This window comes from Diadema antillarum, unplaced genomic scaffold, assembly GCF_040938485.1.
Source record: "Diadema antillarum isolate AM-2024a unplaced genomic scaffold, OU_Dant_1.0 seq00001471_RagTag, whole genome shotgun sequence".
NCBI classification, from domain to species: Eukaryota; Metazoa; Echinodermata; class Echinoidea; order Diadematoida; family Diadematidae; genus Diadema; species Diadema antillarum.
Genome location: NW_027272210.1, coordinates 21,423 through 48,597, shown reverse-complemented (window position 1 = coordinate 48,597; position 27,175 = coordinate 21,423). Strand labels below are relative to the sequence as shown.

Genomic DNA, 27,175 nt, shown 5'->3' with positions numbered 1-27,175 from the left:
GGCAAACAAGCTGAGAGCAATCACATTTAAATGAAAACATGCAGCAATGAATATACATGTAATGTTTGATGTTATAATTATTAGGTTCTGTAGGCCTACAAGAAGTCGATATTGTTTTTCTTATCGATATCACTCCCCTGAAGTCACATGTTGTTTATCATTATCATTCTTCAAATGCAAATTATGACGTACAGTTACACTCCGTAGATAAGTTCATGAACATTCTTTTCTATCATGTATATATGGGTGTTGTGCTGTATATACTGCTCTGTTGTTGCCATGCGAAATTGAAATTGAAATTGAAATCATTATCGTTCCTATTACGTCTCCTGTCTTCAAAAATCGTTATACCAGCAGTAGCTATATAGATTATCATCTTTGTTTCAGAGCAGAGAATACCCTTAGTGCACGCACGGTGACTCTGATTTTGATATGTGCCAATTTTCCATCTACCATCTATTACGATGTACAGTTTGAAATTGATTTTGAACAATTTGAAAGATATTCGTTGAATTTTCTTGTATATAACAGGTACTTGCATAACTAGGTCACTAAAATGTCACATTTGCGCATTCGCTGTAATATCATGACAAATGGTTATATGGAGTGTCATTGTTAGTCGATGTCGACCCTAACCCACTTCTGTTGTTCTGCTTTTTACATAGTAACTGGACTTTTCAGTATGTGGGTCTTATTCAGAAGTGCCGTCATACTTTTCTATATCGTCATTTGCCTGTCTGTCTGTCTTGTATATTTTGTGTCTTTGCACAGACCGTCCTATTCGTGGATCATCTTACTGATGTTTATGCAAATAAAGCTACTTGACGTAATATTATTGTATTCAAAGAGGACAGTCTACAAGTTAATGGTTAACAACGGGAATTAAAAAAATACATGTAATTGACAAAATGAATGCGTGATGCGTAACGTGGTAGGCTTATATTCAGAAAAATTAAATGAGGACCAACGGATAGTTGCGTCTTCTTTGGCTAAACCTTCGTTTGCAGTTTTGACTCGATATAGAGGTATGTAAATGATGATTATTATAGATCTTTTCATTGGTTGAAATCTATCGATAGCACAAAACATGATTTTCAATAGAAAATGAATAGAATTTATTAAAAAAAAATCATTATGATCCACACATGTAATCATACGTGCATTCCTATCTGAATAATACTCGCACACAAGCTAGTAATACATTATCGAAAACAAGTTTATTTTCAATTCAAATCGTTTCAAACGATTGGGGGGCGATTTGAGGTGGAACCCTGCCCCCCCCCCCCCACCCCCACCCCACCCCCCACCCTCCTCCCTCATTAATTTCGCTCCAATGATGCCGACTTTGGATACCCGGTGATCCCCATCATGATGAAATCAACATGAATTTCCCTCTGTTTTCTTTGAAGAGAAAAACAATCATCGTGATCCAATGAATCGTGTACACACACACACACACACGCACTCACACACACACGCACATATACTGTTCATGCATATTCAACCCGTCAATCCCATATATATCATTTGCCTTTGACTACGGTTTTTGCAAAATCTTTATTCTCCTCTTCTGGACCCAAATTCTGGAATTCTCTTGATAATAGTGATATTATAGAAGCCTTAAGTTTTAATATTTTTTCCTAAAAGTTAAAGATTTATTTACAAACTTCTTATGCAACACAGTATGTTACTTTTTTTTTTTACTTTTGATTTTCGAAATTGTTGTTGCTCCGGCTTGATTTCACTAATTTGTGCCACTTCCGGGTTTAATCAGGTGACAAGCAAACCTTAAGCAAGAATCTTAACTTATTCCTTTTGTAAGCAGTGGAAATGCACTTATTGCTTGTTGGAAATTGAGCTTGCACACCAAGGGATCGTATGTTATATTTTTCTCCGGCATAATGTGCCCCAAACGAAAATGTCTACACAACATCTTTGTGTCTCTCCAATATGACATTTGCCAAGTCATGGTTAAGGAGAGTATATTGATAACAACATCATCATAGTATACAAGAAAAAAGTAAAACACTTTTTTTGGGGGGGGGGGGGGTGGGGGAAGGGATGAAGAAAGACACGGCCATAAGTGTTATTTCCATAACTATATGTACGTCAATACTTATACATGTATAATATGTCATATACATGTCTTCCATATCCTCCGCCAGCAGGTGAAACCTACGGCTGGCTGAGTATGTTTTCGGTTCCGTATGTTTGTTTGTTTGTCGTTTCTGTCTGTCTGTTTGGGTGAAATTTTTTCACGAAATTTGCAGGGTGCGTTCATAATGAAGTAGGAAAGAAGCTATCAAGTTTTGGAGTCATGAAGTCGAAGGTCAAAGATCATAGGGGGTCATAAAGGACATATAAGCTTAATATACCCCAATAATTCAAGAACGGATAATCGAATTTTCACCAAACTTGCAGGGTGTGTTTCTAATGAAGGAAGAAGGAAACAATAATAATAATTAGGGGGGTCATTAGGTCAGAGGTCAAAGGGGGTAATAAAAGAAATGGAACAGACGATCACATTTTCACCAAACTTGCAGGATGTGTTCATGATGAAGCACTGAAAGAAACAAGTGAATTTGGGATCATGAAGTCAAAAGGTCATAGGGATTGAAAAGAACATAAAACCAAATTTCTTGTGTAGGTAATGCGATGTTATGTCTAAAACCTTTGCCAAAGTATAATAATGATAAATTGTATATCAATCACCACAATTAACACAGTTTAAAGCACTGTTAGCCAGAGTTTCCCCGAATCCACAGATGAGACGCAGAGAAACGTACAGGGCAAAGACTAATATTCCCGGGGTTTCTTGCCGGTAATTTACGAACAATGAATGAATGAATGAATGGTCGCGCACGCTTTCGAGCTTTCGCTGGCGCTTGTATACAGATTACTACTGTATGCACTGTGCTGTGAAGGTGGGTCAGTGTGAACGGGGCCTTATCTGGGGTTACCGTTCGGTGAAAAAGTGCAGACAAAGGTTGCTCCCGTTACTGCCGGACATCATTGGTAAGAGCGGAAATTGTGTTTGCATCGATGTGTTGGAGTTGTCATTTTTCGTGAGATAAGGCAGGTAACAGTTAATGCTACATATACACGTCCATCATAGCTTGAAGTGCACATTGTTGCCATGTAGTCCCGTACCTTAAAATATGTGTGTCTGAGATATTACTTTGTTAACGACGTACTCATCTAACTCAACTCAGCTCAGTAAATACAGTAAATTAGGCCTCCTACATCAATCTCAAGTAACGTTAGTGTTTTCTATTAAATGCTTTACTCCAGACATAGTCTTTTCTCCAGTCTTATTACATCTGAGCTTAATTTTGCAACTTTTATTAATTACTATGAAACTCATGGTTTCATTTAATGTTTATTCTTTTTTTTTTGTATTTCAGCCAACATGCTTTTTCCTAAAATTAATATGGTATGGTTGAGGGGTCTAGATATCGCGCACGAAAAGGCATACTCGTGAAATAGGCCCCACCACTGCGTGTCCGTACTAATACTACGGCGGCTCGCCTGTTTATACTCGTGAATTCAGCCCCACCGTGTGGCGTTCATCGGTAGGTACAATTTTACATTTGTATGCATGGCGGTGGGGCTTCCTTCCACAGTGTAATGCTCGTGAATGCGGCCCCACCAAACGGCGTTTACGCGAGATTGATACAGCGGTGGGGCCGATTTCCACAGCATAGCATCTTTCGTCCTCCCTTTCTCCCGTTTTTTGCTTTCGGAAGGACTCCCTAATGTCCCTCGACTAATTTAACGGCCAATTTAATCATAAATACAACCTTACCTAACCCTAAAACCCTAACCCTACCTACAGTACCTAACCCTAACCCTAGGACCTACCCTTGCTTGCTAATGCACGGGTGCACGCGCACTGCGGTAGGGCCTATTTCACGATTTTGCCCACGAAAATTTGTGATGCTCTTAATTCCACAATCATACCTAAATTTTTCAATAAATATCACGAAAATGCAGAAAAATCACCTCCCAGAATCTCTTGATGATACGATGACGGAGTAGTGCGCTGTCGCCGTTTGTATGTTGGACTTAATTTTATGCGTTCGATTTCTCGGGGTATGTAAAGGTCGCGAAGCTGCCCTATGTAGTTTCATGCGTGAAAGTGTCTGCCCCTCTGCGGCTGTAACGGGCTTTCGTAGAATATCATAAAAGATCGATCGAACAAATTGCGAATTCTATTGGCTACGAACGAGACAAGCGAGATGACATGTATAGGCTACAACATCCTTAAAACAGATTTTAAGCTAAGGTAGGTAAATTACAAGGTAAAAAATTGGAAATTTAGTGAAAAATTCGTTCGAAAAAATTGGAAATTTAGTGAGAAATTTGTTCGAAATCAAAATTTCTTACCTGCTTCCTTCTCATGTTTAGCAGTTGTCAGGTATGTTTATTCCATGGGCGTATCGGTAAATTTTGCGCTTAGTCCTACGCGTAATATTGCTTGCTATACGCAGTTTCGCTATGCGCGACCATTAAGTCCCTGTGCGATATCTAGTACCCTTACTACATACAGTGTAGGCCCCCTATGCCTAATCTTGTTGTGTTGCACATTTTAAGTAAAGCTTTCAGGCAGCCTACTTAGTTGGCTTCCTCTGACTGAATCTGAGTCATAATTTTGATGTATTAAAGCCTGGCCTATAAGATTCAATCTACAGAGTATTATAAGTGGTATTTTTTTCTCGGTCATGTATAATATCAGATGATTATGTGATAATTATATAGAGATGTCTGTTATACATTTAAAAGTGCATACACGTAATTACAGCTGTAAGAAAGTAATTCTAGGATTTCAAGCAGCTACTGTTGTTGAATTCCTTTGCAGATACCTTTCAGGAATGGCTGTCCTGCACTACTTTACCACCCCAGCTTTGAGTGATGGGGCTCATCAGACAACACTAGCCAAGGTAAAAGGCATTGTGGGACAGGATGCCGATGTGACGCTTCAAACAGAGACATGCTACAACATCCAAGTAGATGATGGTGGTGAGTGTATAATCATGCAGTATTGTGGGTGTTATCTCTTCACTTTCTCATCCTGTACAGTAGATGATTCCTCCATCTCTGTTTGTTTGTTTGTTTTAATTCTTCCTCTTCTTTTCCCCCTTGAATCTTTTTCTTGTTCTCTTTTTTTCTGGTTTAGTCTTTTTTTTCTTCCTTTCCTATAAATTCAGTAACTCCTCAAAGTGTGACAGTAAGTTGAAAGCCCTTCTGTTTGTCATGTAAAGGTTAATGATTACCAACAACAAAGCAGCAAACTTGCAAAGGAGGCGAGTTTGATTAGTCTTGATCATTCATGGTACAAAGGTACTTGAGTGTCTAACAAAAAATTACCAGATTCCATATACATGCTGGTGAACAATTTCAAAGTTTGAATAAAAACAATGTATAACTGTTTCAAAGAAAAATGATAAAATAAAACCAAAATACAAGTTACTGTAGGTGTTCTTAGAGAAATATAGTCATGTGAGAGGTGGGAGTGTAAATTTGAATTTTGGGCCATTCAATTTGTTTTGTTTTGTGTCTGCTTTTCAAAAAGATCTGTCAGCTGAAGATGTCAAGAAGCTGCTCTTCATCATCGGGATTCCCTTTCAGGAAGACAGGATTTCGTCTACGTCTGTGCTTGATGCAAGAAGGACGGATGGATCCCTACTTATCGAGATAGGACCTAGGTGAGGTGCCATGCTTTCGTGTCTTAGTTGTGGCAGTTAGGAGGAAAGTGTCTGCCAGTGCACTTGAAACATGAAGTGCCTTTGTTTCACAAGAATGTGAAAGTATGTATGGTATTAGTATTTTGTTTTATTTTATCTGTGTATTATGTATTTATCTATTTACCTATTTATTCATTGGCTGTAGGGCTGTTCTTGCCTGTTAAAAAGAAAACTGCAGTTGGCATGTTTGACTTTGAATGATATGAATATGTGTACATAGCGTACAAGTAAAAAGGTTCTTCTGTGAAGAGTTCTTCTGGAAATTTTTGTTTGTGGGGTGTATGAAGGCAAGTAATGCAGATCTCTCATATAAACCATTCATGTGAAATTTGATGTCTCACCTCAACCAGTCATACAATTGCATCCTATGATCTGTCCACATGTATACTCAGAGGACTGTTCAATTGTGTTGACTTTTAGTTCTGAAGTTGAATTCAACTTGCAATTAAAGCTGTGCATCAAGCTGTGCATTAAGAGATTTGCAGTATTTTTCAAATTTGTTTTCAACTGAATACAATACATGATCATACTTACCTCTAACATCACGGTGATTATTATTACCTAGGTAGAAAATTCAGTCCTCGCTGTTTTTAATTATGTAGTATATAGACAATTGCTTTCTGAGATTGGATCCATTTCAACTGATATCTTCAGAGACACACAATTGAAAGAATAGAAGCCATAACATAATACACTGTGCCATTCTTCAGACATTTTTGTGTGATTCTCGTATTTGTCCAGGCAAATGTGTGACTTGTGTAATCTCGTGACATCTTTGTCAAACAGCTGTTCTTTCGCATTCACATTATGAGATATATATTGAACTTTACTTGTACTCAACTGAAAAAAAAGCTCATCTCTTTGTGATATGCTTTGACAAAGAGACTTTGAATTCATCTAACATGGTAAGCAAGCCTGACTTCTGTTCTGTTCATTGTGCAGGTTAAACTTCTCCACAGCCTGGTCAACTAATGCAGTCTCCATCTGCCAGTCAGCTGGGCTCGGGAACATCTCGCGCATCGAGCGCTCGCGGCGCTTCCTCATAGCAGTGAACGCCTCTGCCGCATTGGCTGATGCCGAGCGTGCCATTGTAGCTGCCCTCCATGATCGCATGACAGAATGCCGCTACTCGGAGCCACTCAAGAGCTTTGCCATCAATGTAAACCCGGAAGACGTCTATGATGTGGATATCATGGAGCAGGGACAAGCAGCTCTGAGGAAAGCTAACAAAGATCTTGGTTAGTTAGAAACCTCTTACAAGGCAGCCAGATCAGATACCTGAACACTTAATAAAGCCTCCTGCATACATCATCGGGTGGGCTCATTGTAGCTTCCAATTACACTATTGAGCACCATTCAATATATGCTCAAGTTTCATTTTCGCTCGTGAAAAGTTTTCATTGCATAATGATTGGCAGTTGCTGTAGCTTTCAAAGGATGAGTAAAAACAATCTATAACATTTTGTGACTTGTGCCAGTAACTATATGTTTGCAGAGTCATTTGTTTTGAAGTAAAGAATGCAGAATGTTTATGATGTTCTGTATTTTTTTTTCCATGCAGGCCTTGCTTTCGATGAATGGGATCTTGAATACTACACCGACATGTTTGTCAACAAAGTCAAGAGAAATCCAACAAGCGTGGAGTGCTTTGACCTTGCCCAATCAAACAGGTATCATCCAAACACAGTCTCACGCACAACCGTGATACTTGATTACATCCTGAGTTGTATATGACTGAATTTTGTTTGTTCCAAACATTTCACCCTTCTCTTGCAAGTAAGAAATGTTTTCAAGTAGGGAATTGTGATTTGCACTGCAAAGACAAAAAGAAGAATTTGAAAAATTACAGAGAAGGAAAAAACATACTGGTTATTGAAAGAATATCCAATATAGAAGGTAGAAAGTTATAGTTGGAAAATGTCATCAGCATTAATATTCTAAAGAAACTCCGCTCAATTTTTTTGCAAGCATCTTACTTTGGCAACTGTACCTTTGTCATGTAAGAGGAAATATCTGAAAGCTTGACTTAAACAGAAACTCATCTTCCTGCATTTAATACAAAAACGAGAAAAGAGTTCAACATGTTGGTACTGGTACCTTGTGATGTAAAGACGATAGTGTTGATATTGTTGGCACCTTTTGACGATATGTTTATATGATGCTCTCTTTTTTTGTGTGTCATTACGTTGTATTTAAGAGTTTTGTTTCTACTTTGGTTTGCAGCGAGCACAGCCGTCACTGGTTCTTCAAGGGTCGGATGGTGGTGGACGGTGAGGAGAAGGAAGACTCACTCTTCAAGATGGTGATGAAGACCCAAGAGATGAGCAACCCAAACAATGTCATCAAATTTTCTGACAACAGCAGGTACCGTTTCTGTGACCTTTTCCCCCCAAAGCACAACATTTTAGTGTGAAGAAAATGGATCTCCCCTTTTGATCCATTGAGGACGAGCTGATTCTGCTTTAATACGCAATTCCCATACACGCTGGCCCAAGACTGCGTGCAACTAGTCTTCAAAGGGTTAAGTTTTAATCATGTCAAAGTTCTAGAAATCCTTCAGAGAATGTCACATTGATACAATTACCAATCATATGCTGCTGCTCCACCTGCCACAGGGAGTGAATAATGCACAAATGGCACTTTGAATTACAGTATAGTGCCTAGAAACATTGTGCATTATAAGATGTGTTTTTTTTTTTTTAAACAAGTGTTTCATCTATTCAAAAATAAGTCATGTGCAAATTCAAAATCAAATTTATTCAGCATCTTCTGCATTGATTTAATCACAAATGGAATAACAATCATTTTAGAAAACAATGAGACTTACTATTGGTACATTCAATCATAACTATGATTGCATGTACACTATCGACTGATGACAGAATGATAAGATGTGTTGATTTAGGACTATTCAGGATAGAGGAATAAACAGCAATCTGACTGTTCATCTCTTCAAGGTAGAGTCAGGTCCAGAAAATATCTGAAAGAAAAGAGATGATGAAACACTCTCTTGAAGATACTGAGAAGGACCTTGATAATTTTATGTGACTGTTGTTGCAGTGCCATCAAGGGATTTACCATGAGGGCCCTCTATCCAGCCAGCCCCGGTTCCACGGCCACGCCCATGACGGAGAAGAGTCTTGACCGACATATCATCTTTACGGCTGAGACACATAACTTCCCCACAGGTATAAATCTTAATTGGAACAGATGTGGTACTGGTCTAGAAGAAAGTTTTGCCACTGGTGTTGTTTTTGCGATGATGTGCAACTCTTGTGAGCTGTACAGTGCACTCCAATTATAACAAACACGGTTATAATAAAATTCCGGTCACAATGAAGTAAAAATTCAGGCCGTAATATTATCCCTTCTATGTGTTTTTATTGTTTATTTGTTCGGTTATAACAAAATTTTGATATAACGAAAGAAAACTGCCGGTCCTGAGGACTTCGTTATAACTGGACTCCGCTCTGTCACATAAATTTTTCGGCAAAGATGATCATTTATACTTACCATGTTTTGGGAATGATCTCGAGATATTGCTACCTCTATGAAATCCTCCTTAATGATGGTGGAAGCAGCAGAGGTTGCCATGCTTTGGGGATGATCTCGAGATATTGCTACCTTTGGGGATGATCTGGAGATATTGCTACCTCTATGAAATCCTCCTTAATGATGGTGGAAGCAGCAGAGGTTGCCAGTGCCAAGGTGTCTCCATTCCTGGTCTTGTTATAGCAGCGTGATTATTTGAATTTATCCTATTAATGTTATTAAACATTATTTGCAGACACTTCTTATCCCTCTTCTTTTTCATCATCTCCCTCCTCCTGCCTCATCAATTTTCTTCATATGTTCTGTAGTCTCCTTCCCTCCTTACCTATTCTTTTGTTCTTAATCATTTACTTCTCCTTCTCCTTTTTTCTTCCTTATATTTTTGTTCTTTTTCGTGTTCTTGTTCTTCTTTTTCCTTTCCTCCTCTCTTCTGCACCTCTCTGCTTCTCTTTTTGTTATTATTACCATTTCAATAACAAACTTCATGGTGGGTTTTTTTTTTCTGCTCCATTTTGCTGCCAGGTGTTGCGCCCTTTAGTGGAGCCACAACAGGGACTGGTGGGCGAATCAGAGACGTGCAGTCTGCTGGACGAGGCTCTCACGTCGTGGCTGGGACAGCAGGCTACTGCTTTGGCAATTTGCATATACCAGGTCAGAGGTCATTTGCTGAGTCATGAGAGTATTTCAAAGCTTGGGGAGAGTTAGTTTAATACCAGTTTCATGAGAGTTGTTTATTAGTGCAGCAAGTTGTTTTTAGAGATGTGAGACAGGTCATATAGGATTACAATTCTTCAGTTTTGAATTTTGCTTCTAAACAGGATTGTCAAACAGCTGGTGAAGAGCTACTGTGTTTATATTATGTGCACCTTTCAAGTGTATATTACTGAGGACTTGACATCAGGTATGAATAAAACATTTCATCACATGAAATGCTAGCAGATTGAGTTTTTAGCTCACCTGAGCCAAAGGCTCAAGTGAGCTATTGCGATCGCCCTTCGTCCGGCGTCCGTCGTGCGTCGTGCGTCGTGCGTCGTGCGTCGTGCGTCGTGCGTAAACTTTTTACATTTTCATCTTCTTCTTGAAAACCCCAAGACCGATTTTCATCAAACTTGGCAGGTAGCATTCCTAGGGGGTTAGGAACTCAACTGTTAAAATGGGCACCATGCCCCACCCAGGGGGCCCCCAGGGTTGCCCAAACCCCCCAAAATTAAGGAATCTGTAAAAATCTTCTTCTCTAGAACCAGAAGTGATAGAGCTAAGTTAATACTATGAGTTAGTATATTGATGACTGTAGTTTCAAGTTTGTTCATGGCAGAATCAGGGGTGCCCCCCTTGAGACCCAGGGGAGGGGGTGGGGAGGGGTTCTAATGGGGCCTAAATTGTAAATTTTCATCTTCTTCTTAAGAACCCCATGACCCATTTTCACCAAACTTGGCAGGTAGCATCCCTAGGGGGTTAGGAACTCAATTTGTTAAAATGGGCACCATGCCTCACCCAGGGGGCCCCCAGAGGGCCCAAACCCCCCAAAATTAAGGAATCTGTAAAAATCTTCTTCTCTAGAACCAGAAGTGATAGAGCTAAGTTAATACTATGAGTGAGTACATTAATGACTGCAGTTTCAAATTTGTTCATGGCAGAATCAGGGATGCCCCCCTTGGGACCCAGGGGAGGTGGGTTGAGGAGGGGTCCTACTTGGGCCTAAATTGTACATTTTTATATTCTTCTTGAGAACCCCATGACCCATTTTCACCAAACTTTGCAGGTAGCATCCCTAAGGGGTTAGGATCTCAATTTGTTAAAATGGGCACCATGCCCCACCCAGGGGGCCCCCAGGGGGCCCACACCCCCAAAATGAAGGAATCTTTAAAAATCTTCTGTAGAATCAGAAGTTATAGAGCTAAGATAATACTATGAGTGAGTACATTAATGACTGTAGTTTCAAGTTTGTTCATAGGAGATCCAGGGGTGCCCCTCTTGGGGGCAGGGGTGGGGGGGGGGGGGGTGGTTGGTTGGGAAGGTCCAAATGGGGGCCTGAATTGTACATTTTCATCTTCTTCCTGAAAACCTCATAATGGATTTTCGTCAAACTTGGCAAGTAGCATCCCTAGGGGGTCAGGATCTCAATTTATCAAAATGAGCACCATGCCCCACCCAGAGGGCCCCAGGGGGCCCCAATACCCCCAAATTAAGGAATCTTAAAAAATTTGGGCCCTTATTGTACATTTTCATCTTCTACTTTAGAATGCCTGGTCAAATTTTGGTAGAGCTGTGAATAATTATATAATATTGACTGGCCCTGAGGGAGGTACCAGAAAATATTGCCCAAACTGAAAGCATATTGCCCGAGTCGAAGACGAGGGCAATGTTTTCAGTGCGGGCGATATTTATCTGGTACCTCCCGAAAGAAAGGCCAGTCAATATCATAATTATTACCTATCCCCTAGGTAAATTAAGAAAATATGTGAATACGGCTATACACTATGATACCGATCAAGCCACATTTGACTACCTGTAGACCATCAACATGTTGAATAATTGCAAAATTGTTCATCAATGTATATCATTCAACTCCAACTTCAAAGATACATAAGTAGTTGTAACAGGCAAACTTCAAACATCTGAACGCTCTTACACTTTATTTTTACTTCCCTGTTTAAAGTTGGAGAGTTGTAAAACTAATGGTCACTGTGCAATAACTGAGCACAAATGGACTAGTCATTGTTTGACGCCTAGTGCTGCTGTAAGTGGTCGACCTTGTATGAGTTGATTTATCGTTCTTCTGCGGTGCGTGTAACTGACACCCTGGACGTCCTGGAATGTTTTCTTTTTGTGGTCGATCGGAATGTTTACGTTTAAAGCAGGGAGGTGGGGAGAGAGATTCCACTCTTTCTCTTCCCACCTCCCTGTTTTACAGTGCACTCCTATTATAACGACCACGGTTATAACAAAATTCTGGTTATAACGAAGTAAAAATTTGAGCTGCAATGTCATCCACTATATGTATTTCTGTTGTTTATTTGTTCAGTTATAACAACATTCCGATCTAACAAAAGAAAACTGCCGGTCCCGAGGATTTCGTTATAACAGGAGTCCACTGTATATGTAAAACCCCCGGATGCTCGTGATATGCTCTAATGTCGCCCGCTGAACTCCCGACCCTGCAAAATACCAACTGTAATTGCCTCGCAAAACTACCTCGTATAGGTAATAATTTAGATTAGTGACTGCGTGAAAGGTTAACTTGCGATACTCAGGTGAGCGCTAGACCCGCGGGTCTCTTGTTAAGGTTTAAGTTTTGATGATGGTCATAAGTGAGTTTCAAAAGCAAAGTCTGCTGCACCAAATCTTCTCCTGCATGTACATCTGTTCATGTAAAAGAATGGCAGGCAAGTCCTGGAGTACTTTTAATAGGTCCACATTATGTCTCTCTTTATCAGGTGTATTTGGGATTCTGTAACTGCTTCAGATTTTCTGTCTGTTTATGCTTAAGTTCTGGGTTGATGAGCAGTGCATGCTGGAACAACATGTCAACGTGCATGTTTGTTTTTTTTGAAAGACTTGAAAATGTTTAGTGCCCCAACCCAGTGCACAAACCATCCATAGTCTATTGACCATGATTTTTTTTAATAATCTGCGTATTAGATTTAGTTTGGTCATGCTGACGGCAGCTTACCTCTGCAATGCTTCTTCACCTTGTCATGTGGCATTACATTCTGATCACAGGCTATCAGCTACCGTGGGAGGACCCCTCATTCGTATATCCCAGCAACATGGCCCGCCCTCTGGAAGTTGCCGTGGAAGCGAGCAATGGTGCCTCGGACTACGGTAACAAGTTTGGGGAGCCGGTCCTGGCCGGCTTTGCCCGGTCCTTCGGGATGCTCATCAGTGGAGACGAGAGAAGGGAGTGGGTGAAACCCATTATGTTCTCGGGGGGTATCGGGTCTCTGGAAGAGGGACACATCAAGAAAGACCAACCAGCGACAGGTGAGTGTTCTGTGCCAACTGCTAGGCAGTACCGTTCATACTCTTTATGAGCGTGCCATATTTGGTTTAGCGCTAATGCTTGGTGTGTGTATGCAGTACAAGCAAGTTCTCATTGTGATGGATTGTGATGGTGTAGTCAACAATATTCCTGCTTTATGTCCATGTTCAATTCCAGATTAAAAGTGCCTCATTGCACAGTCTCAGTTTTTTTTTTCCCACCTTTGCGGGTGACTGGGAAAAGATGAGCAAGCAGTATAACATTTGTTGCAGGAATTGAGATTCTGATCGCCTGTCTATGATGAAAGTCAAACAAGGCATTGTCACATTGAGGTTTGATTTGGGCTAAGCTGTGTAGTTGAGAATGTTTACGCTCATAAACTTTCTCTGCATTTGACTTATTTTGAAAAAGAGTTCATTTGTAAAGAGAGAATGTGGTACGACTTGTCAAAATGTACATGGTGTTACTCTTGCTGTCTTCCCCTCTTACCCCTCTGCAACTCACGTCCCACACCCCTAGGAATGAAGGTGGTGAAACTCGGTGGTCCAGTGTACCGCATTGGAGTTGGAGGGGGAGCGGCCTCTTCCATTCAGGTGCAGGGGGACAACACGGAGGATCTGGACTTTGGGGCTGTGCAGCGAGGGGATGCCGAGATGGAGCAGAAACTGAACCGTGTGGTGAGAGCCTGCATTGAGATGGGAGAGAAGAACCCTATCTGTAGCATCCATGACCAGGGAGCAGGCGGGAATGGTTAGTAAAACTATATCTATTTGGCCTCATTCATCTGCTATTTTGCACCATGTTTGTGCCACTATCCGGACAATGAGTGAAATTTCTCACTTTTCGGAAGTGACCTTTTTTCTTCACTCAGTGTAGCATTATTGTGAGTGGCTATTCTTCACTGTTGTCCATCACAGATTTATGCTTATTCTACTCTGATACATGTCATCTTGATTTGATCAAGCTTCATTTGCAAACAAAAAATAGAAGAGGAAGAAAAAAAAATGGATTTCACATGCTGTATCAAATGCTGCATGAAGTGCAAGGATTACTTGTTTCATACCATTTGAAAAGGAATGATATAGCTTTGTGGTCATACACTCCTAAGAATACTTTGCTCTTATGAACAGGAAATATTGTGTGTGAAAACTACCCAGTGATTACATCTGTGGACAAAATCCTGAAATGATAATGATAATGATAATACAATACATTTCTTAAAGGACAAGTTCACCTTCATAAACATAAGGATTGAGAGAATGTAGCAATATTATTAGAACACATCATTGAAAGTTTGAGGAAAATCAGACAATCCGTTCAAAAGTTATGAATTTTTGAAGTTTTTTTGCAGTACCCGCTGGATGAGAAGACTACTGCAGTGTATGAATAACTTAGATGTCACATGCGTACAACAATATAAAGAAAATATAAAGAGAATTTCACAAAATTCCATCTTTTGAAAAAAGTACACATTCCCCTGACTCGTTACCGATAAATGTTATGGGTAATATTATTCCCCCTGCCTTTAGAAAGAGGCAAGTCAATTGCTCTTTTATTATGCGAAAAAATTGAAAATATGTTGAATTTTCTTTTATATTTTCTTTATACTGTTGTACGCATATGACTCACAAGCTGTAGTAGTCTCCTCATCCAGCGGTTCCAACACAAAAATTTAAAAAATTCATAACTTTTGCATCGATTGTCCAATTTTCCTCAAACTTTCACTGATGTGTTCTACTAATATTGTTGCATTTTCTCAATCCTTATGTTTATGAAGGTGAACTTGTCCTTTAAGCACTTAGTATGGATGTTCCTGAGCATTTACCCAAAAAATTAAGATTTAATCCAAATAATACAAATATAAAAAAATGCCCACAATCTTCCTCTTGGCAGTAGACTTGGGTGTGTCTAAGTTGTTATCTGAAAATTGCTGAGAGAAAAGTTGGTACACCAAAGAGAATGCCAGTAATGGTGTAGGGATCGCCTTTCTTGTTTCCCCAGGCAATGTCCTGAAGGAGATTTGTGAGCCAGCCGGAGCCGTGATCAGAACCAAGGCCTTCCAGCTGGGGGACCCCACCCTCACAACTTTGGAGATCTGGGGGGCCGAGTACCAGGAGAGCAATGCCATCCTGGTGAAAGAGGAAGATGATGGGTTGCTAAGCAACATGTGCCGGAGGGAGAGATGCCCTGTCAACTTTGTCGGAGAGATCACGGGTGATGGAAAGGTGGGGTTTTTTCTTGAAAGAGAGACACCCATTTGATTTAAAAAAAAAAAGATAATGTGACATTGATTTCAATATTACATTTACATTATTTGTCACTTCCTCACTAGACTTCATTCACTCTGTTAACATTTTCACCCTAAAGTAGATGTCAGGTAAGAAAAGTTGCGCTGTTACTCTACCGTTTTGGCTCATAACTGACACTATAAAGTGTTGTAGTGTTTTAATAGTATCAATAATGCTACTACATCTGAATGTTTTTACCTAATTATGATTTTTTTTTTCCGTCATAAAATTCAGAAATAAAGATCTGTCTTATCAATTTCTGGACAAAAGATCTCTGTTTAAAGTGATGCAAATGAGAGAATAAGTATATTTGTGCATTTTACTTGTAGATGATTGAAAATCATATGTTTGCTGTGACACAAATCTGTAAAGTCTGCATTCAGTGGCCGTACTATGTGTATGCTTGTACTTCTTCCTGTTTTAGGTTTTTAAATTGAAATTGTGAGATAGATATGGGAATATTGCAGTGTGTACAGAACATAACATGTTGAACTGAGCATGTTTAAGACCAACACATGTTACCCTCATCTATCATGTTGCGTAGATCCGTTTGGAGGATGAGAAAAGAGAGCTGATGAATGGATCCGGCGATGGCAGTCAGTCACCCACGAAGAAGAGCAGAGTGGTTCAGTATCCTGTGGACCTGGACTTGGAGTGGGTGCTAGGTTCAATGCCTAGGAAGGTTTGTTACTTACTCAACACTTTACTGCCAAAATGGATTACATTATTTTGGTATCCCCAACAGTCATGCACATATTAAAGTAGATGTGTTTAAACCTTAGCCCTAGCTAAGGTCTTAGATTTTTATTTGTCTCTATTTTATAGGATTCATATCATGTTCTCTCTATCAAGTAGAGGAGAAACATGTGAATAAATAAATCCATGATCCTTTGGGTAGTGTAGTAGAGAAATCCAACATTTTCGTTGACAATTTCGAAAAGTGCCTTCTGGAGATTTCATCCCTCAGTCATCAATGTTTACCCATGTGTTACGAAGAGGAGCATAGTAGCTGCCCAGTATTTAGCTGTTTTAAACAAAGTCATATTTGTCAAGACGTAAAAATCTTTCAGTCTCAAAGCTCTTTATACTTTGATACAATGATTATGGATGTCTTCTACAGCAGATTGGTCAGTATTTCATTTCATAGAGGCCAGATGAAGATTAGTACACAGAGCTTTTCACTTCTTTTGGAAGTTAGAATGAAAACTTGATGACCTACACTGTTGCTGCGAATGCTTCATCAATCAGTCAGAGAAGGCTATCCCAATTTTAACCCGTTGAGGATGGACAGATTTTGCTATAGCATGCATTTCCCATAGACACCTTTCTGAGTATTCTTGGGACTCGTCTTCAACGGGTCAATTTTCTTGGGGGCCAACAGCAAAATTGTCACGTATCGTGCCGGTCAGTGGTGTGATCTTGAGACAGAGGCAATTGTGAGGATTGGAGCTGGACTGTGCAGATGTTGAATATATTGGTCATTGTATGGTACATTGGTCAACAGGTTTTTAAGCTGGACCGGATCAAGCCAACGATGGCTGCCCTCAATCTGCCCAGTGGACTGACTGTCAGCGATGCCCTGGACCGCGTCCTCAGACTGCCCTCGGTGGCAAGCAAGCGTTATCTGACCAACAAGGTATTCCACGCAATAGAAGAACTCTACCAATTAAATATTTGGCAAAGGTCCACAGGGTTTACATATGTTGTCAGCCAAGGTGCTAATTCCCAAAAAGAAGATGTCCTACATGCCTCTCTTCAAGACAGATTTCTTATTTGCATCATAGAATTCCTTTTTCTTGCCCAAAGTTCCATAAGTACAAATATTTTGGTTTACATGACGTCTTTTATTTTGGTATCTTTTCTGAAGTCACATGTGAAAGATGAATTAACATATTGCATGTCAGTGGGGACATGTTGATGATAAATAGAGTTGTGAGACTTTCAGAAAAGTGAAAGATACTTTCTAGTCATGTGAGTGCTCTGTGATAGCCAGAGACTCCAACCCCAATCACCTTCTGATCTGGAGATTCTCCCGCCCGAAACCCCTAGCAAACGGGAGACTCCAAGTTGATGTGTGCGAAGCGCAAAGTTCCTAGGGTTCTAGATGTTCTCTGGTGCTATTTAAGGCTTAGTTTTTCAACATACGATAGCAATAAGTAAGAAATCCTTTCCACCGGGAGACACAGAGCCAGGGCGGGAGAAATCAAATCTCAAGCGGGAGAACGGGAGATTTTGCAAAAATGGGCTTTCGGCAGGAGATCTCCCGTCGAAAACGGGAGAGTTGGAGTCTCTGGATAGCCATCAATCCTGTCGTGTTTGTGAAAAGTAATCATTTTGAGAGCAAGCAGGATAATCTTCATGATCTTACTCTAGTAAATACAACTATCAAAACTTGCAGTAACTGCTAGGAAGTTCTGTATGGATTGGAGCCATGTGGATGCGCAAAGCACTCAAATATTTGGATGACAGGAAATTCAAAAACATTCTGTTTCCATGTTGAGCTAGGGGGAAAGTTCATCTCGCATGTTGCATGTAATGCTCTGTTACCAATTAATTAACCTGTTGAGGATGAGATGATTTTGCTATAATACACAATTCTCACAGACACCTGCCCGAGTGTGCTTGGAAATAATCTTCGATGGGTAAAGATAATGTTCTGTGGGAATGAGAAAATAATTTTTTTTTTTTTAATTTTTATTGGCAACAGCTCTTGATGATGTATTTTATCATTTCATTTCTGACTGATCGATTTGCAGGTTGATCGCTCTGTGACGGGCCTGGTTGCCCAGCAGCAGTGTGTGGGACCGCTCCACACCCCATTGGCAGACGTCGCCGTCACCGCTCTCTCGCACTTTGAGACGGTTGGCGGGGCGACGGCCATAGGGGAGCAGCCCATCAAGGGATTGGTGGATGCGGCAGCAGGCGCCCGGATGGCAGTGGCCGAGTCCCTGACTAATCTGGTCTTTGCCAGAGTCACAGCACTGAAGGTAAGGCCCAGTGGTCGAGCGTTTCATCATAGTTACTTTTCCATTGTGTCAATTCATCATTGCAAAGGCAATTCAAATATTGTACATATTAACCCATGGATTATGAGAACCAGGGCCCCATTTCATAAAAAGAAAAAAGTCTTGCTGGAATGGCAACTTACAATAGTAACAGCCAATCAGGAAGCTGGATTCTTGTTGTTACCATGACAATTGCCATTCCAGCAAGAGTTGCTATCATATCAACTTTTTATGAAATGGGGCCCAGATGTGACATGTATTTGTTTATTTATTTTTTTTTTTTTGTATGGTATCATTACATGCAGTTACCCTTGCTTGTTCACTTTATCTATATTCCATGAGGCCAAAGGCTGAATGGAACATAACATCAGACCATAGCTATTTCCTGTATTTCGTGAGAACAAGCAGGGGGTAACAATTTGTCTTTTAGTGTGTAGATGTAGATCTAGATGAATTCTGCGGCATAATCTCATAGATTGGTAAATTTTTCAATGAAAACATAATTAATATGTCAGAAACTTTGATCTACTCACCACTTGCGCTATCTTGTCTTTCTTTAATTTGATCGTTGGCAAGAAACATGGAGTACTTTATCTATCTCCAAAGTACCATAGTGTTGTATATTTTCTCAGCAGTTGTTACACATAGAAAAAGAAATATGAAGTTGTAAGCTCTGAAAATGTAATTCTGTTGTGAATTGACAGTGTTTTAGTCATGGTAAGAATGGAAAAATTAGATATGATTACCACATATACACTCTGCCTGTGTCTGCTGCACAGTAACTCCATATTACTTGAAGTGCATTGACACCAAAAGTGTGACCCTGCTTGACCTCCATGTATTGCATGTGGGTTCATAAGATCACCACATTCATTGGCACATAGCGTACAGCCAGTGTAGGGACCCAACAACTGGCGACAAAGTATTTACATTTATATATACATGCACTAATAGTGATACAATCATTACACTGTCTGTCTGCATAGGATGTGAAGTGCAGCGGGAACTGGATGTGGCCGGCAAAGCTACCAGGTGAGGGTGCCGCCCTCTATGATGCCTGCCAGGCCATGTGTGAGCTGATGGCCAAGCTGGGCATCGCTGTGGACGGTGGCAAGGACTCCCTGAGCATGGCGGCCAGGGTGGAGGGCAAGACTGTGAAAGCTCCAGGTGAGAAAATGGTGGGGGGGGGGGGGGGGGGGTGTGCTGGGGAGGGGGAAGGGTGAGGCTGCAGGGAGGGAGACACCTGTCTTTTATAATAGCCAGAGACCCATCTTGAATTGTGCATCACAGCAATTGCAACTTCTTATATATGCAGTTAGGCAACAATTGGTCAGATTCAAGCAATTTGAGACATTGCAGTGCGGCAGTAACTGGAATTTTGATATATGCCATGAGACAACAGTCAGTCAAACTCAAGCAATTTGGGTAAATGCAGCAATTTTGCGCAAAGCGCCAAAGTGCGATTATGTTTTCTAAAATGAAATGGGCTTTTGGATGTGGCACCCCATGTGTTCAAGGGGTGACCATCTTTTGCATGTTAGTAGCAGAAAGCTGTGTAGGTCCCATGAAAACGTTCCTGAAACAAAGTTTTGACAAAGTAGTTTGATGTTGCACAAAAGATATCAAACAAATCTAGTATGGGTAACTTTCTTCAAAAGTCTAGTAATTTTTAGGAGTCTAAAATAATGTTAATGGGTCAAATTATGAAAGAGGTCCAGTCACTGTGATATGTACATCAATATCGTATCCTTTGTTTGTTATGAATTGAAATATGTTTATGTTGCCTTATCTTTGACCTTTCATAAGGTAACCGTTACTTGAAATGTGAAAGGCCGGTGCATTTTTGATTGATGATGAACTTAAAGCAGTTTGAATGTTCCAGAATATTGACTTTTCATTGGTATCTTTGATGCAATAGAAAGCTGTATTGTGACAAGACTTGTGGATAAAATGACTGGCTCTTAACCTGTTGAGGACGAGTCCTGAGTATACTCGGGCGGTTGACTGTGGGAATTGTTTGTTGTAGCAAAATCAATCCATCCTCAAGGGATTAGATATGATGTGAACTGGAAATGCGATTCATCTGTCATACCTTTGTTACCTTTCTTTATCATTGCGTTTGTTTCTTTCCACTGTCATAGGAGCCCTGGTTATATCCACGTATGTTGGCTGCCCTGACATCACAGCCACTGTGACACCAGATCTGAAGTGCCCAGCAGGAAAAGGTGGCTTGATGTTCAGTTAGTTTGTGATGAAGAAATGTGTTTAGGAGGTCAAGATTAACACTTCTATATGATATTGCTATTTTTTAGTTGTTGGTAGTGATGAAGCTTTTAACAGAATTACAGAATATAACAAAATTGATGGCTTTCCTCCTCTTTCACCACCACCACCACCACAACAACAACAACAATGAAGACGACTACAACAACAACAACAACAACAACAACAGCAACAACAACAAAAGGAATTCTCAATATTTACCACCAAAAAGAAGTTGAAACACTGTCATGAAAGAAAAAGAATCTTAATCACCTTAAACTTACTTTGTATATAGGTAACTGCATATTCCATATGTTTAATTAGTTTAATTTTTAGCGAATCAAGAAACAATTTTGCAAGTGATTAAATTCGTGATCAAGGAGTATAATAATGAATGGACAAATTTACTTGTGCACATCACATTCGTGTTGGGATCAGAGTAAGCATTTTGGCCTGTTGTTAAATTCCTTAATAATTAGCATATAGCATAATTGGCATATAGAGTAGTTACCAATCCTCCTTTCATGCATAAAAAGGTGTATATTGTACATTTTGTTTTTGTGAACTAACCTGTAGTTCCTTTGTAAGATTTTGTTGATACTCTGTAGTCCCAGAGGATGTAGAAATGTTTCATGGATGTTTGCCATTGCAACATGAAATAGACTGGGAGGGACTGAGAGGGTGTCTTATTGTCCTCTTTGCAGGCACTCTGCTATATGTTGACCTGAGCTGTGGCCACAGGCGGCTGGGAGGGTCAGCCTTGGGCCAGTGCTACAGCCAGCTTGGCGATGTCGTCCCTGATGTCGACGATGCTGCCCTGCTGGTCAACGCCTTCAATGTAACCCAGGACCTGATTGCAGGTTTGTGCAAAGTCTCTATCCTGAGTAGATAGCTTGTCATAGGTGTCATGTAACACCTAATTTCTTTTTAAACCTTTGTAGCAGTACTGCATGAATAAAATTTCTATTTATGTTTGCAAGTTGAGGTCTGTTTTAATGTTTTCAAGAACCACCAAATACAGTACTATTCTTGTTGTCTCACACATGAAAACTATGTGACATAAGCTGGGAAATTGCGGAAAAGAAAATTACTGTGAGACTAAAGTTAGAATATAATTTTAAGTAACTATAACTTTTTTTCAGTGCAAGAAAATAAGAAAAAAAAAGGAAAAATTTAGTTGCCCTTGGTCTACCTATCTATGTCTTAATTATTAGGTCTCTGGTATATCCCAAGACATTTTCTTTTTGGCACAAAAAGTAAAAGAATGGAAGAGATTTTTTTTTTTTTTTTTGCTCTTGTCCCATTTATCCATGTCCATGTTATCTGATTGAGCTGAAAAAAAAGTTTTATCCAAGTCTTCATCACTGATTACACCACTGAAACCTTTCATTGAAGAGTCTGTTTCTTTCTCTTCTATCCACCCAGGTGGCCTTCTGTCTGGTGGTCATGACATCAGCGATGGTGGACTAGTCACCTGTGTCCTGGAAATGGCATTTGCAGGAAACTGTGGAATAGAAGTCAATCTCTCTGCAAAATGTAAGTCCCACTTATCTCTGATGGAGTGCTTTGTGTATTCTGCTCTTGTTTCATAATTCACATCCCGATATTCCATCCTGATGTTATGTTGCTTTGTTGAAAAGCAGACAAATCAGAGAAGTGGATCAGTGAAAATCTTTGGGAAAAAAAAATCAGACACACTAAAAACGTTATGAACTGTTAAAGTTTAGAGAGTAAGACAAGTTGGCAACTCTGTGTGATGTAGGTGTTGAGCAGCTCTCTATTTGTTTTGTACACAAAATTTTAGTAATAGTATTTCTCAAATGTTTGGGTACAGACAGAACTTATCTGGTGAAGCGGAAATGCAAAAACTTACTACTCTTATTACAAAGGTGTATATACCAAGAACATGTCTGAAAAAAAAAATGCAATTGCTCATACTATTGCTGAACTGATGATAGTGCTAATATTTGTGACCAATGATTAATGTTAATGATGTTGCAGATGACTGCAAAGTGATTATGGAGAAATGATAATCACAATAGTCTTGACTTCATTAATGCAAAGTGCTAGAGGTGTTGAAGAAGATGATGTTATGTCATAAGGAGAAGGGATATCAAAACTGGAGGTAATCACACCAGTAATGTGAATGAAGTCTTTGGTGATATTCTGAAAGTGAATCCAAGAGGAGGATATCTGTTCTCAATTTGATCCCACTTTCAGCATCGACGCTGGAACACCTCTTTGCAGAGGAGCTGGGACTGGTGCTGGAGGTGGCGCCTGAGAATGCAGCGGTGGTCTGTCAGAAGTACTCGGACATGAATGTACCCTGCACCGCCATTGGCTACTCTGTAGCAGAAGCATCCTCACCAAAGGTACTTTGTCATCCCTATGAGTTATTGTATTCACCATATATTTAGCAAGTCTAATTTTTTGTAAATCAGGGCTTACTGAAAATTTTATGAGTGGTCAAATTCACGATTGTGGAATACAGTAATGAACAAAGAAATGTGCGCATGTTCGTCACATTCATGTTGGGATCAGATTTACTGTTGTGTGTTACTATTAGGGAAATGTGCTAGTAGCACCCGACTTGCAAAATTCATGAGAAGTAAACCCTGTGAAATATAAATTCCATATGCAGTATTTCAGGTATGTTTTTGTTTAGTTATTATGCAAGTGCATTGCACAAGAAAGTGTAATGGAGCATTTTGAATGATAAATGCAGTATTCATATGTATATATCCCATCATAGCATGGAGTTATATATATATTGTATGTCTGGCTGTAGGTGTCAAAACTGTGAAAACTAGTTGGAAATCATGCCCATGAAAACACATGTTGTGCAACCAAGGAGCTTATTTTTAAACTGTATAGGACATCATCAAAAATGATGTACTGGTACTTTGTGACACGACAACAAAATCGACATATGCACTGCTTAGAAATGTGGTTTATGATTGAGAAAGGATATGCCTTCATCATCATTACAGATTTTTTGTTTCCTGAACTATTGGGTGATTACCCCGTATATTTTTTAGATTGTGATCACAGTCAAGGGCGAGTCAGTGGTGGATACAGCTATGACTGGTCTCAGGGATGTGTGGGAAGCCACAAGTTTCCAGCTGGAGAGACTCCAGACCAACCCAACATGTGTCGAGGAGGAGGAGGCCCAGCTGAAGCACAGGAAGGCACCCCCATACAAACTGACCTTTGACCCCCAGCCATCGGTACCTCAAGATCAGGTCACAGGTGAGTTTTAGTGCCATTGATATGGAAGACTTTTGTCATTTTTGGAAACCACACACTTGTTCTTCATTTGAGCTAAAGGAAATTATGTTATTTAAATAGCTAGCTTTTGTTCTTTTATTTGGTATTTGTGAAGCTAAATGATTTTTTTCACCTCAAGTAAAGAAAGTCATGAGGCTTATTCTGCAGGTAGCCAGTGAAATATTTAGATGCTAAGGGTAGTTAAAACCTCTAAAAGTGACCAATTATAGGAAAGCAATGATGGGAAGATTGGTGTGATGATATGAAAGTCACAATTTACCCGTAGCTGTATTGACATTACACTATTTTAGGTGTGCCCCATTCTAAAATGAGGTTGATGACTATGTGAAGCCTCCAAACTGGTTGATGGTTTAAATCGCATAGGTTCTGCGTAAATGAGACTAACTTCATCAAGTGTTTATACCTCCACTTTGATGCAGGTCGGCCCAAGGTTGCCGTGATTCGCGAGGAGGGTAGTAACGGGGACCGCGAGATGCTGGCGTCCTTCCATATGGCGGGATTCCAGGCCTGGGACGTCAACATGCAAGACCTGGCCAGCGGGAGTGTCTCCCTGCACGACTTCCGCGGTGTGGCATTCGTCGGCGGCTTCAGCTTCGCGGACGTTTGCGGATCAGCCAAAGGTCAGTCAAGCCCTTAATTGACGTATGGTGTGTGGACAAGTATTTGTGACAAATAAGGTCTGTCGACCATTCATTTATATCTTGCGCCCCCACAAATCTTGCAAAGTACTCCCCAAAGAGGGAATGGGAAAGTTTGTGGCAGAACAAGAGCTGTTTTGTCACCCGTGCTCCTGTCGGATATGTAAAGAGTTCGCTGCACAGAAAAAAAAGGAAGATGAATATAGAAAAAACAGTTATGGTATTGATATATGAATATGATGATGATGACGATGACAACAACAACGACAACAACGATGATAATAATGTAATGATTACAATAAAAAATTGCCTCTTGCTCTCTGGTAATAGGCTGGGCGGCTGCCATCTTGTACAACCCGGTGGTGCGTGCCGAGTTTGATGCGTTCCGTGCCAGGCCAGACACATTCTCCCTCGGAGTGTGCAACGGCTGCCAGCTAATGGGACTGCTAGGGTGGGTGGCACCGGACGGCGCCGATTCAGTGGGCAACAAAGGTGAGTAATAGTTTGAATGAGCAGACTCTATGTGTGTTGTTGCGAGCAAGGTAGCTAGGGCATGTGGTGCATGGCAGAAATGTGCCATTTTCTTGATTTGTTTTGTTTTGTTATATTAATGGGTTGGTGGTAATGTGATGGCTTGGTATTAAAGAAAATAACATCTTCGTGCTAAAAAAAAAGTCTGGAAGATTACGTACCATATATGACAATACAGTAAGTATTGTTATCTTGCGAACATATTCTCAATATTTTATCACATTTCAGCAAAACAGCTGCTTTCTTTTCACAGTGTTTTTATGAAAAAATATTGTCACTTTAGGTAGCTGTAATATTAACCTGTTGATGACTAGTCGTGAGTGTATTCGGACAGGTGCCTATGGGAAATGTGTGTTGTGGCAAAATCAGTCCATCCTCAATGGGTTAAAGAAGAAATCCACTACAAAATTTTAGCAATTTCATATAAGAAAAAAAAATTCTCCGCAGAATGGTGCAAAAATAATCAAAATTGGATAAAACAAGGAAGTTATTACATTCTGAAATTTCGAAATTTTTCAGAAAACACTTCTTGACCAGTCAGTATGAATATTCAAATCAGCAAGTTGATGTCATGCTCTCACAATATCTTTTTCATTTCATATACAGAAAATAACAAAAATCTCATATTTCAGCTATATCAATATAAGACTTGCCTTAAAATCACCCAAATAAAAAAGAACAAATATTACCTCTGATATATTTTGGTATGGGAATATGCTTTTACCTGTGTTAGCTAAAAATAACAATATTTCCAAATTCATATTTTACATGAAAAATTGTGAGGGTATGACACCGTCAACTCACTCATTTGAATATTCACAAGGACTGGTCAAGCAATGTTTTCCGAAAAAAAGTGAAATCTCAAAATTTCTTCCTTATTTCTTATCCGCTTTTTGTCATTTTTTAAACGTTCTGTAGGGATTTTTTTTTTCTCTTTCTTTTGGAGTTTATTTATTTTTAGGGTGGATTTCCTTTAGATTTTACCCTTTTATTCAAATCACTATTATGATGTAAGACTTTCTCTGGAAATTTAGAAAATTGTCAGGTTTGCCTGAGAAGGTAGTGAATATGGTCATGAAGAATGAGGTGGTGAAAATGGAAATGAACTCTAAACTAAAGTAAACTTTTCAAGGAAAGTTAGAGAAGATTTTAATCTATGTGCGTGTTTATACAGGAGCCTCTCGCATCAGCGCGCATGAGCCGGTATTTTACCTCCCGCATGAGCGCTTATTTCTCGTGTTTATACAGAAGTCAAAATACCGGCTCATGCGAGCCGATGCGAGCGGACCTCAGCTGAACCGGACCTCTCGAATTTTGGGGTTAAGCATAGGTCACGTTCGCAGTGCAGGTTATTGCATGATGGGAAAAAATGAAAAAAAATCAAGATGGCACCGGCAAAGTCATCAGGACCACCAAGCTTGAAGGTCATTCTTGTAACGTTCCTCTTGACAACCAGCCAAATAATCAATTGAAATCCAGTTTTTCAGTAAGAAGGAGAAGACGTGGTTCGATCATGACAGATATTAAAATACACGCTTTCCGGTTACCTCTCAAATTTCGGTCGTCTGTATAAACACACAGCAATACGCGAGGCTCCTCTCGCATCGGCCACCTCAAAAGGTGGCGGACGGAACCTCTCGCATGAGCCTGCATTTGGCGGTGTATGCCGGGATACGCCGTGTTTATACAGAGCAAAATTCGAGAGGTCCTCTCGCATGAGCCGGCATGAGCCGGCATGAGCGCGTATTTTGCTTCTCTGTATAAACACGCTCTATAACTCACAAGCTAAATTGTGTTCATCCTTTGCCCTTTCTGCATAAGCATTTGGTCACACTCTTCTCTTTTGCCACATTGATAAAGTGATATATCTGTGACAGCAATCATA

At 40.0% G+C, this 27,175-nt stretch overlaps 1 protein-coding gene across 1 annotated transcript in view; it reads left to right on the top strand.

The window, feature by feature from the left end:
• The first annotated feature begins 2,935 nt into the window (after positions 1-2,935).
• Positions 2,936-27,175, top strand: part of LOC139709797 (phosphoribosylformylglycinamidine synthase-like) — a 27,749-nt gene continuing 3,509 nt past the window's right edge. Inside the window, exons 1-22 of the mRNA XM_071621759.1 lie at positions 2,936-3,015; positions 4,859-5,019; positions 5,573-5,705; positions 6,687-6,982; positions 7,306-7,414; positions 7,968-8,108; positions 8,805-8,932; positions 9,819-9,947; positions 13,020-13,280; positions 13,798-14,028; positions 15,280-15,503; positions 16,111-16,248; positions 17,071-17,202; positions 18,323-18,553; positions 19,558-19,738; positions 20,713-20,796; positions 21,538-21,693; positions 22,259-22,369; positions 23,054-23,205; positions 23,872-24,082; positions 24,541-24,741; positions 25,090-25,251. Of these exons, the coding sequence (XP_071477860.1) occupies positions 4,872-5,019; positions 5,573-5,705; positions 6,687-6,982; positions 7,306-7,414; positions 7,968-8,108; positions 8,805-8,932; positions 9,819-9,947; positions 13,020-13,280; positions 13,798-14,028; positions 15,280-15,503; positions 16,111-16,248; positions 17,071-17,202; positions 18,323-18,553; positions 19,558-19,738; positions 20,713-20,796; positions 21,538-21,693; positions 22,259-22,369; positions 23,054-23,205; positions 23,872-24,082; positions 24,541-24,741; positions 25,090-25,251 (3,559 nt within the window). The 5' untranslated portion in view covers positions 2,936-3,015; positions 4,859-4,871. The remainder of the gene's footprint in view (positions 3,016-4,858; positions 5,020-5,572; positions 5,706-6,686; positions 6,983-7,305; positions 7,415-7,967; positions 8,109-8,804; positions 8,933-9,818; positions 9,948-13,019; positions 13,281-13,797; positions 14,029-15,279; positions 15,504-16,110; positions 16,249-17,070; positions 17,203-18,322; positions 18,554-19,557; positions 19,739-20,712; positions 20,797-21,537; positions 21,694-22,258; positions 22,370-23,053; positions 23,206-23,871; positions 24,083-24,540; positions 24,742-25,089; positions 25,252-27,175) is intronic.